This window comes from Schistocerca serialis, chromosome 1 (genome assembly GCF_023864345.2).
Source record: "Schistocerca serialis cubense isolate TAMUIC-IGC-003099 chromosome 1, iqSchSeri2.2, whole genome shotgun sequence".
Lineage (NCBI taxonomy): Eukaryota > Metazoa > Arthropoda > Insecta > Orthoptera > Acrididae > Schistocerca > Schistocerca serialis.
The window spans coordinates 545,808,607-545,821,063 of record NC_064638.1 but is presented as its reverse complement, the minus strand read 5'-3'; the positions used below and the strand labels follow the sequence as shown (position 1 = coordinate 545,821,063).

Below are 12,457 nucleotides of genomic sequence, written 5' to 3'. Positions count from 1 at the left end.
ATAGCAATGGCTACCTGGTAAAGCTTAACTGCTAAGCTTACGACTCGAACCAAACTACTGTAGCTGTATCGTCATTCATTCGACCTAAATTGTCTCATATTACAGTGGACCAACTTTGTTTCGATTTGGAGATGCTGCCTAAAACTTTTCTCTCCCCTTGAATTTCGAGTCTCAAATTTCAGGTGCGGCTTAGATTCGGGAAATTTTTTTTCCTTGATTTCGAGTCTCATTTTTCAGGTGCGGCTTAGATTCGAGTGCGGCTTAGACTCGAGTAAATACGGTACTCGTTTTTAAACTCACTCCTGCATTACCCCTGTTTGACTTAGTGATTATGCCCCTGTACTCACCTGACCAAAGGTTCTGTTCCCCTTGCCATTGAACTTCACTAATTCCCATTGTATTTAACTTCACCCTGTCCATTTCCATTTTTAAATTTTTATAATCTACCTGCCTGATTAAGGGATCTGGCATTCCACACTCAGATTTGTAGAAGACAAATTTTATTTCTCCTGATGACAACATACTCCTGAGTAGTCCCTGCCTGGAGATGCGAATGGGGGACTCTGTAATATTTTACCCAAGAGGATGGCATCATCATTTAACCACACAGTAGTTCTGCATATCCTTGAGAAAAGTTACAGCTGTAGTTTTCCCCTTGCTTTTAGCTGTTCGCAGTACCAGCACAGAAAGGCTGATCTGGTTGACATTACATAGTCAGATCAGTAGTCATCCAGACTGTTGCCCGAGCAAGTACTGGAGAAGCTGCTGTGTCCTCCTTCAGGAAGATGCATTTGTCTGGCCTCTCAACTGTTATCCCATCATTGTGGTTGCACCTACAGTATGGCTACTCGTACTGCTGAGGCACATAAGCCACTCGACCAACAGCAAGATTCAGGGTTCATGGGGGTGGGGGGGAATTTTTCACTTAAACTTTATATAAGTGGAAAAAAAGAGGCATTACTTTTTACTTGACCCTCTCATACTACACTGACTGCTATTCCTGTGTAGCATATTAAGTGAAACACTTAAAGGGGGTAGGACATGAAGCAGGCCGGCTTGGAGCTGGAGAGGCACCATAGGACATTTTAATTTCCACTGTCTATACTTTTACAAATAAATTCATGAAACTTTGTCAGCAGGACCAGGAAGGATTCAGGATTCACACTCACAGCAGTGGAAGTTCAAAAACATTAACAATTTTTTTTTGACAAGTGAAATTTAATAAATTTTTTCACCTAGTGCATTTATTGCTATAGGTACACTTTTCTTCATAAGTAAGAGAGAATCTTTGATGAATTTTGCACAGCATACATACGATACTTACTTTCCAAATCTATTAGAAATTGAGGTAATTAACTATAAAATTTGAGTATTTTCTAAATATGAAGTTTAAAATGCAACAGCTCATTCATTTTTTCATAAATTAAATAAATACACCTGTAAGTATGGTTTGTATAGAAAAGTGTACCTATAGCAACAAATGCAGCATATAGTAAGTGAAAAAATGATGAAATTTCACATGTAAAAAAAACTTTATTGTGTTACGTTTTTGAACTTCCACTGCTATGAGTATGAATCCTGAATCCTCCTTGGTCATGCTGACAAAGTTTTATGAATTTGTTTGTAAAAGTATAGACAGTGGAAATTAAAATGTCATGTAGTGCCTCTCTTGCTTCGTCATCCTGTTTTGACGTCCTATCCCCCTTAAAAGGGTTTTGCGGGCAATAGCCTCCACAAACGCAACATTGTATGTACTGTATCGTTGCTGTGTGGCACTGTGTAACAGCCTCCAATGGTGCAGCATGGTGTCGACTCTCAGATGGCTGGCCTTAGTGGTCCAGGTGGTTTATCTCAAGGTCAAAGAGGTGCACGTGCTCGTGGGGGAGGCAGCATCCGTGGTGTTATCCGACCAGACCGCTCTTCTGGTACTGGCAGAGGAACGTTTGGTGATGACAATGGTATGTTATTGCATGTTAGTGTAGCTGTATTTACGCATGTCTGACTTGCTTATGTTAGGTTAATTCAATGTATAATTTATGCAGACATAGTGAAGTGATCCCTTTGGAGTGGGAAAATGCCAAAGAAATAACATACACACTAATGTATATATTTATAAGTTTTAATAGGCAGAGTCAGTGTCCATTAAATTCATTTGGGTTGTAGAGCATGTCACTTTGTGAACTACAGTATATACATTTTGCCATTGTTGCATGTTGATTTCATCAGGGTATATAAGCTACATGCTATTATTTTACAACACGGCACAGTCTACAACCAAAAAGAATTTTATGAAAATATGCATCACATATTTCACACAGGAAGTGTAAGGTTCTGGAAAAATTTAAAATACATCCAATATCATTTACAGATTACTACAGTGATCACAAAAATCTGTACTTTAGTTTTTTATTTATGTAAGATAAGTACACTGGACAAAAAATTAATCACATCCAGGAGACATTGTGTGCATACGGTGTAACCCTGCTTCTAACCTTGATATTAACCATAATTTGGTGAGTATGAGTGTCTTAAAAGTTTCTTCAGGTATACCATATTCAGTAAGAGCCGTTCACTAACGTTTAGATCCTCTAGAGTAGGCTATTCCAGCATGTGTGCCCGCCAGAGAATGGTGGAGAGATCTGCAAACACAGCAACTCTTGCTTATGCGCTCTCCAGCTTCCATGTACTGAATTTTATTTATCTGACAAACCCTACTCGTAGGGCAATATCTGATTTTGACTAATGGAGCTACGGAGACGTTTGTAAAAATGGCAACGACGTGTTATTCCATGTTAATATAATAGTGCCGACTTCTGAAGAAGATAGGTTTAAACTTATCGAAACCTAGGTAAAGATTACTTTATCCTGTGCAACGGTTCGGCTGTTTTTAAATCTAATAATGAATACATTATGCTCTTGGTGCAATGCAACAATAAATATTTCGACAATGGGGAAAAGCGCTTTGGGCAGCCATGCTAACATCCGAAAACAAACTTTCCGTAAACAGAAGTCTCTTCTGATGAATACATTTATGCTATGCCAAGAATCTGACGCAATGAAAATTCAATCCCAAATCAGTGAACAAGGTAAGATTATTTTTTATAAGACTTGAATGTTGCCACGATGTCATCGTCTTAGATAAAAAATCGAAATTTAGGTGTCTTTGTTGAACTGTATTCGTTGGGACGCTGGACGCTGAGTTGATGTAGGGGAGGAAGATGTTGATTAGAATTATCTTTGCATTAAAAATGATCTCTCCAACTTTTATGCCCGAGTGCATCAACCTCCTTAAATATCAGCCATTATGAATCAACAAATATCTCGATAGTAACTTTTTAAAAATTCTATCTTCTTTGCAACTATGCAAATTGTATTTGGAATCCTTTTTTAAAATTAAGTGAATCTGTTCTTCGTTTTGATCTTCGAATTATTTGTGTTGATTTTGGAAATCATTGTATTTAATCTGCCATGATGATTTTTGCTGTATTTCAGTTTTTACAGAAAGTAATTGGGAGGAATGCATGTCTAGCCTCAGCATATGACTTACTATGATGTGCAGTCAAGATTTTTAGAATATCATTTTTAATGGAAGAATTCTTTTCAAGACTTTTCCACCCAACATCGACTCTCAGCGCCCCAAGGAACATAGTTTGACAAAGAAATCCAGGATTGGATTATTATTATTATTTTAAGACAGGTGCTGTGGCAACAATCCAGTATTATCATAATAATTGACAAAAAAATAAAATTAAAAGGAAAGTTGGTAGGTTAAAGTTAGATATAGTGGCAATTAGTGAAGTTCGGTGGCAGGAGGAACAAGACTTCTGGTCAGGTGACTACATGGTTGTAAATACAAAATCAAACAGGGATAATGCAGGAGTAGGTATAATAATGAAAAACGCTTTATTGTGGCCAAGATAAGAAACGAACCCCTCACCTACCACAGAAGTAAAAGTTAATATGCCAACTAGCTTCACAGATGATGAAGAGATAGATGAAATATATGATCAAATAAAAGAAAATAATTCAGATAGTGAAGGGAGACGAAAATTTAATACTCGAGAGTGACTGGAATTCGATAGTAGGTAAAGGAAAAGGAAGAGAAGGAAATGTAGTAGGTGAATATGGAATGGAGGTAAGGAATGAAAGAGGAAGCCACCTGGTAGAATTTTGCGCAAAGCATAACTTAATCATAGCTAACACTTGTTTCAAGAAACATGAAAGAAGGTTTTGTACATGGATGAGGCTTGGAGATACTGGAACATTTCAGATAGATTATATAATGGTAAGACAGAGATTTAGGAACCAGGTTTTAAATTGGAAGACATTTCTGGGTTCAGATGTGTACTCTGAACACAATCTGTTGGTTATGAACTGTAGATTAAAACCGAAGAGACTGCAAAAAGGTGGGAATTTAAGTAGACAGGAGGTGGATAAACTGACAGAACCAAAGGTTGTAGAAAGTTTCAGGGAGAGCATTAGGGAACTACTGACAAGATTGGGGGAAAGAAATAAAGTAGTTGAAGAATGGGTAGCTTTGAGAGATTAAATGGTAATGGTATCAGAGGATCGAGTAGGTAAAAAGACTCGGGCTAGTAGAAATCCATGGGGAACAGAAGAAATATTGAATTTAATTGATGTAAGGAGAAAATACAAAAATCCAGTAAATGAAGCTGGCAAAAAGGAATGCAAATGTCTCAAAAATGAGATCGACAGGAAGTGCAAAATGGCTAAGCAGGGATGGCTAGAGGACAAATGTAAGGCTGTAGAGGCATATATGCAAGGGTAAGATAGATACTGCCTACAGGAAAATTAAAGAGACCTTTGGAGAAAAGAGAACCACTTGTATGAATATCAAGAGCTCAGATGGACACTCATTTCTAAGCAAAGAAGGGAAAGCAGAAAGGTAAAAGGAGTATATAAGGGTCTATACAAGGGCGATGTACGTGAGGACAATATTATGGAAATGGAAGAGGATGTAGGTGAAGATGAAATGGGAGATATGATACTGCATGAAGAGTTTGACAAGTCCCCTGAATTTTCAGTATAATAAGTCATTGCTACAAAATACTAACAAGAATTCTTTACAGACGAATGGAAAAACTCGTAGAAGCCGACCTTGAGGAAGATCAGTTTGGTTTCCATAGAAATGTTTGAACACGTGAGGCAATACTTACCTTACGTCTTATCTCAGAAGATAGATTAAGGAAAGGCAAACCTACTTTTCTAGGATTAGAGAAAGCTTCTGAAAATGTTGGCTGTAATACTCTTTCAAATTCTGAAGGTGGTAGGGGTCAAATACAGGGAGCGAAAGGCTATTTACAATTTGTACAGAAACCAGATGGCAGTTATAAGAGTCGAGGGGCATGAAAGGGAAGCAGTGGTTGGGAAGGGAGTGAGACAGGGTTGTAGCCTATCCCCAATGTTGTTCAATCTGTATATTGAGCAAGCAGTAAAGGAAACAAAAGAAAAATTCGGATTAGGTATTAAAATTCATGGAGAAGAAATAAAAACTTTGAGGTTCGCCGATGACATTGTAATTCTGTCAGAGACAGCAAAGGACTTGGAAGAGCAGTTGAATGGAATGGACAGTGTCTTGAAAGGAGGATATAAGATGAACCTCAACAAAAGCAAAACAAGGATAATGGAATGTAGTCTAATTAAGTCGGGTGATGCTGAGGGAATTAGATTAGGAAATGAGGCACTTAAAGTAGTAAAGGAGTTTTGCTATTTGGGGAGCAAAATAACTGATGATGGTCGAAGTAGAGAGGATATAAAATGTAGACTGGCAATGGCAAGCAAAGCATTTCTGGAGAGAAATTTGTTAACATCAAGCATAGATAAGTCATTTCTGAAAATATTTGTATGGAGTGTAGCCATGGATGGAAGTGAAACATGGATGATATATAGTTTAGACAAGAAGAAAATAGAAGCTTTTGAAATGTGGTGCTACAGAAGAATGCTGAAGATTATATGTGTAGCCCACTTAACTAATAAGGAGGTATTGAATAGAATTGGGGAGAAGAGAAATTTGTGGCACAACTTGAGTAGAAGAAGGGATTGGTTGGCAGGACATATTCTGAGGCATCAAGGGAGCACCAATTTAGTATTGGAGGGCAGTGTGGAGGGTAAAAATTGTAGAGGGAGACCAAGAGATGAATACAATAAGCAGATTCGGAAGGATATAGGTTGCAGTAGGTACTGGGAGATGAAGCACACAGAGTAGAGTAGCAAGGAGAGCTGCATCAAACCAGCCTCTGGACTGAAAACAACAACAACAACAACATAAGTTAAACACTACTTAAATTTCACAGGAATTTCACTGTCTAGCCATTCTGAATTTCACTGTCTAGCCATTCTTCCAAGGCAACTGGTACTGCAGAAGCAGGTATGACACCTTCAGCTTCAAAAAACTGACCGTCTAAAAAATCTTCAGTGCAGTCACTTTTATTATTGGAAAATGTCTCAAAAGCTGAAATCTTGTGGTGCTTACGTACAATTTTTAATTATTGGCAAGTCCGAAGTTCTGCTGCTTGCATATCATTATTTCCCAATATGTTTCCAGATAGTCCAATTGTGGCAAAAATGTAGTCCCAAAGGACAAAAAATGCATGCAGTATTGTTTATGGTATTGCTCCATATGTTCATGCCAAACTTATTGACATGATTAAACAATGTGACAATGTTGTTCTTGAATTTGATGAGAGTTTAAACACTGTTCCTTGAGAAACACAAATGGACATTCATATTAGGTTTTGGGTTCGAAATAAGTCACAGGTTTCAGCTCGATTTTTTACACTGCTTTTATTCAATGCACAAGGGCCAGTGCCCTACCAAATGCTACGAAATGATCTTTTGGTTTGCAGAATCTCCAAAAAATTTGCAGTTGTCGACGGATGGACCAGACATGAATTTTAAAGTTTTGAAGGCCTTGAATAGTGAGCTAAAAGAAATTTCTGAAAACATGCAACTGTTACAGTTAGGTAGTTGCAGGATGCATGTAGTTCATGGAGTTTTCAAAACTGGCATGTCACAAACAAATTTGGAAATTGCACAATTTTAAGGGTCTTATATTATTTGTTTCATGATTCACCTACCTGAAGAAGCCAATATGCAGAATATGCAGCTGCCTCATATTTCCTTTTGCAATTCTGTGGTACGAGAGGGATCGAAAATGCAAATGTGGCTGAATGAGCTTTAAAAATTCTTCCACATCTAAGAAATTATGTTCTGAAATGGCTCCGAATAAAACACACTAATTCAGTGAGTTTTAAAATGGTATCTTACGCAGTAGGAGACAGATTCTTAGGTCCAGAATTGGCCTTTTTTGCTGTGACTGCATGTGCATTTGAAGGTTTTTTACATGATTTTGTACAAAGAATTGTTCACTCTTACCACCGCTTTAATACAGCAACTCGTCAAATCAGACGTTGTGGTAAATGATAAATCCCTCATGAAGATTGACATGAAGGATAAGGAGAATTTGAGTACTGTGCAGTGCTTTGCATGGGATTTTACTACACAAGATGCCCTAAAAAAGTTAAGGACCCGAGTGACTTCTTGAACCTTAAAGGAGAAATGTGTTCTTGTATTACTGCCACGATACAAAAGCTACTTGAAAAATCACCACTGAAATGTAAACTTACACGTGCCATTTCATGTTTGACTCTTCAGTAACATTAAATCAAGAAACGGCTGTAAAAAGGTTCACACTGTGCCTAGAAATTCTCGTCTCTTGCGAAAGGTTATTTGGCGTAAAAGCAGATTGTGTTAAACAAGAGTTTGTTGGTATCTGTAGAAATGCTTATGTTCAAACAGGAATGAGATTGTTCAAAAGAAGTGAAACTTCTTTGAATGAATTTTGGATGAATGTGATTAAATTTTCACAAAACGAATGTTGTGTAGATTTTCTCAAAATCATTTTAATACTTTCGCACGGAAATGCTGTTGTGGAATGAAGTTTTTCAGTAAACTCTAAGTGTATTGTTGAGATTCAAAATGGAAAAAAAGGTCTTGTTGTTCAGAAACACATTTATGCTGTGATCTATGATGATATTTGTGGTGTTCACAATTTCAAAATTGACGAAAGCTTAATTCTGTTTGTTCGTAATGCAAGTTCATTGTATAAAGACGATAAAAAGAAACAACTAAGTGAAACTGAAAGACTACAAGAACAAGAATTCGCCAGAAAAAGAATGCAATCTGAAATTAGGGTTTTTAGAATCGAAGAAGACAAAAATGTTAGTTTAAGCAGCAAAAATTATGGCAGAAAGTAGTTCGCATCTAAATATTTTTGTTGGTTTTTGATCATACTGTTCGTAATACAGTATAAATTATAACAATTTATAAATGTTCCAAGTTACAAGTTTGTAATACTTGTTACTTGTAGAGGTAAAAGCAGAATTTGTTTGTTTGTAAAATATGGGTAGATGTCTATATATGTTAAGTGATTTTATAAAATGTTACTGAAATTGATAAAAAGGAAACAATACAAATAAAGTTACACAAGTATAGCAAACTCTCAATTATGTGGTTTGCAGATCATCTGTCATGGTTTGCAGATCATCTGTCATCTTTTTAAAATTGTAAGAACACAAAAATGAAGCATCTTAATTAGAACGAAATAATGTTACTGTTTAAAATGCACTATTGAGCATGTACCGGTAAAGCATGTGTTACTCCTCCCTCTCCCTCTCCCTCTCCCTCTCCCTCTCCCTCTCCCTCTCCCTCTCCCTCTCCCTCTCCCTCTCCCTCTCCCCCTCCCCCTCCCCCTCCCCCTCCCCCTCCCCCTCCCCCTCCCCCTCCCCCTCCCCCTCCCCCTCCCCCTGCCCCTGCCCCTGCCTCTGCCTCTGCCTCTGCCTCTGCCCCCTCCGTGTGTTTATGCCTTAGTATGTATGTTACAGTAGGGCCGGTCTAAGTTAAAAAGTGCAGTGTATGCTTCTTCAGACTGCATATCTTCACAGACTTGAAGAGGTGAGAATTCAGCTTTCTTAAGTAGTTAAATTGTTATATCTCTCATAATAATTTATGGCTCGCCATAACGTTTCCTCGGAATTAGACCTTGCAGCATGTCCTAAAAGTTGCCGTTGCACTGATCTGTCACTACATACTGCATAGTGTAGGCATGTTTACAAAATTGAGAAAAACAATGTTCTCAGAATCTTCCATCGGTTCTTGGTAGAGCAACATTATAATAAATGAAAAGCACCAGTTCCTTTTGTTCGACAGTATTACTTTTATTGTATTAACCAGTTTTCAGCTTACAAGGCATTACTCAGTAAATCTCTGAAGATGGCCTTGTAAGCTGAAAACTGATTAACACAATAAAAGTAATACTGTGGAACAAAAACAAAATGTGAAACATAAGATTTGTAGTGGTTATGGAATCATACAATGACATCTTTTTGTTAAAGAAACCAATTTTAGGATATTGTTGCCTTGGAAACCTTTAAGGAGAAAGTTCTAGATGAAACTTAAAGTAATCTTTCACGATGAAATGGAACATTCTACAGCTATTCATGAGAAATGACTCTGTATTTAAGTGTGCCTGCCTTTTATTAAATCATCAGATGATCATCAGGAGTCTATCTTAAACGAACATTGTTGTATGAATCAATGCAATTTGAATACATTTGATTGCACTATAGACTATGTATTGTACATCATAACATGATATGGTTCAGCTTGTATGATATATATTTTAACAATATATTACTTGTTATTTCTAGCACAGTATATTTGCTAACCTCACTTAGGTAAAAATACGTTACATGTCAACCTGGAAAATCATTATTTTAACCTGGAAAAAACCTTGAATTTGAAATAAAGGTTTGGTGGCCACCGTGAGTTTACATATGTGGGTCTATTACATTAAAATAATGTTTCCATTTGTTTTATCTGGAATTTAATAATTGATTTTGGTAGTGGTGCTAAGTTGTATTATTGCTTTGCATGTCAATAGGAAATGTAACAGCAGATGCAGATAGCCGCAGGATTGGTACTGGTATTATGCAACAGTATCCAGACTCTCATCAGCTGTTCTTGGGAAATATTCCTCATCATGCAACTGAAGAGGATCTAAAGGTGGGGAAGTACATGATAACTTCTGTTGCCTTATAAGATGAGATAGTGTGGTTTTTACATGCGTAATCCAGTTTCTTGTTGCTCTGCGGAGCTTGGAAAAATAGATCTACAAAATTCACATTCACATACACATGTGCACATGCACACAGAGTGAGAGAATCATTCCTTCACTGACAAAACACGCGCGCGCGCGCGCGCACACACACACACACACACACACACACACACACACACACACGGCACACACACACACACACACACGGCACACACGGCACACACACACACACACACACACACACACACACACGCACGCACACACAGTGTGATATTCATTTTTAATGAATATCATTTTAAGGCATGTTTGTTTTTAAGGAATAAATATGAAACTATTCACAGATTGCCAAGTTTTTTCATAATTTCTAACATGCCTGGAACTCAATTTCCCATTTTTAAATAAGTTGCAGCAGAATTTGTGGTTGTTCCTTTCAGTTGGTAGGTTAGAACGGGAAAAGATCATTGTATTTTATGGCCATTTGCCCAAATTTGGCGGTGTTCTTTTTTTCATAAAAAAGGGGTTGTGTACCTCATTCAGTAAACATGGAACCCTTATAGGATCAGTCTGTGTGTGTGTGTGTGTGTTTTTTTTGTTGTTGTTGTTGTGGACATTTTTCCCGTGGGCAGATTGATGAATGAAGTTAAAATTTGTAGAAAACACAATGTTCTGCTACGATATGTTGGTGGAGTACAAAAGCTAAGATTATATGTCAGTGCAATCAAAAGATATGGCCAGTTATGACACACATTTTGGTACTTGCTCATAAAAAAAAGTATATGGTACTTCCTGTTGATGTAGAATTATGAAATCTGGCAGTAAGCAATAGTGCAACAAAAAGGAAAAATCTGCAAACTATTAATTTGTAATTATATTGCACGAAAAATATTTCTTTTGCCATTTGTTATCAGACTTCAGACTCAAAACATTCTCTGAAGCCTTATAAGTCCCGGAACCGATTTGTTGTCAGTATCAGTGCCGATAGCCAGCAACAATCACAAAGATTCTGGATTTTCAGGTTGGATGAGTGGTATGGATAAGTAAGTAAGTTTGTACGAAATCCTCATAGTGAGAGTCGTACTCACATCTGACCAATTTTTTTTTCCCCCTAAAATTTGCTGATTCTCCAAGGTCGGTGTATCCTTTGCTGTTGCACCTCCCCTTCCCTCCAAATTTGGTGCTTTTTGTTGCCAAAATTGGTGATATTTTTACCCAAATTCAGTGCTGTTTTCATTATCGCATGAAAACTAGTTACACAGGAAATGAACTGTTACTTCAGCCTTGATGAGATTAGAAAATACAATGCAATTTCAAAGCTGCAGTCTGTATAGCAAAATGAAATTCACTATATCTTATAAAAATTGCCGATTTTTGCTGCTTCATTTTCGCAAAATTTTCCTGTTCCAATCAATATGTAATTAGTGAGGTTTTCGGTTGATTAACTGGTTTCCAGTTGTAATGTATTCAATTGGAGTTCCCGATGTTTCAGTGGTCTTTGTGAAGTAGGACTACATTGAGCAACTGCATAATCATCAGTGTGTGAAATGTTTAGATTTCTAGTGGAATCATGTTCTTCAGTTTTAGTGTAAAATACTTGCATTTGTGAAATAATATATTAAGTGCAGAGAAATCACCCAAAGTTTGTCAACTTTTATGTTGACACAGTGTTCTAATGCATCTGGTTGTAAATGTCAGTAGTACTTTATCCAATCAGAGCAGAAGAATTTAAAAAAAAAAAAAAACTCTCAAATTCAATGTGCTGTGTGGTGCAAGCCACGTGGCTGGATGTCACAGACAGTCTCATGGTTTGAATTTGGAATTTCAGTGATCATTTTTAAAAAGCTCCAAAAAAATAAATTTCACATTTTGCCATCACTCTGGTGTAAAAAGTCAGCGTGAAATATCTTGCTGATTTATTTTCCTTCATTAATATTACGCTCCACAAAATTGAGATTATTAACAGGTGAACTTCTTACATTCAATCAATTTTAAGGAACAGTGGGTTTGTGATGTCCTGAAGTTAGTCTTCCTAACCTTCGGCTGGCCTAGTAGGTTTTATACATAAAAACAGGATCTCCGGAGTTCTGACAGGGTGGTGTTAGTGGGAAGTATCCAGATAACCAGGACGGTGTAACAATGTGCCAAGATGTGCTGGCCGTGCACCAAGGCATATTTAGCCACAGGGTGATCCTCATTACCAACAAACACTGCCTGCCTGTGCCCATTCATGCGAATGGACAGTTTGTTGCTGGTCATTCCCACATAGAAAGCTTCACAATGTAGGCAGGTCAGTTGGTAAATCACGTGGGTGCTTTCACACGT

General features: G+C 37.4%; 1 protein-coding gene across 2 annotated transcripts in view; it reads left to right on the top strand.

Moving 5' to 3' along the window:
• LOC126475272 (ras GTPase-activating protein-binding protein 1) overlaps positions 1-12,457 on the top strand; it is a 128,509-nt gene that overhangs the window by 103,385 nt on the left and 12,667 nt on the right. The window contains exons 9-10 of one of the 2 annotated variants that reach the window (XM_050103013.1): positions 1,802-1,958; positions 9,962-10,083. In XM_050103013.1, coding sequence (XP_049958970.1) covers positions 1,802-1,958; positions 9,962-10,083 — 279 coding nt within the window. Of the gene's footprint in view, positions 1-1,786; positions 1,959-9,961; positions 10,084-12,457 lie in introns of both variants that reach the window. The other variant, XM_050103002.1, reaches the window with a different exon arrangement.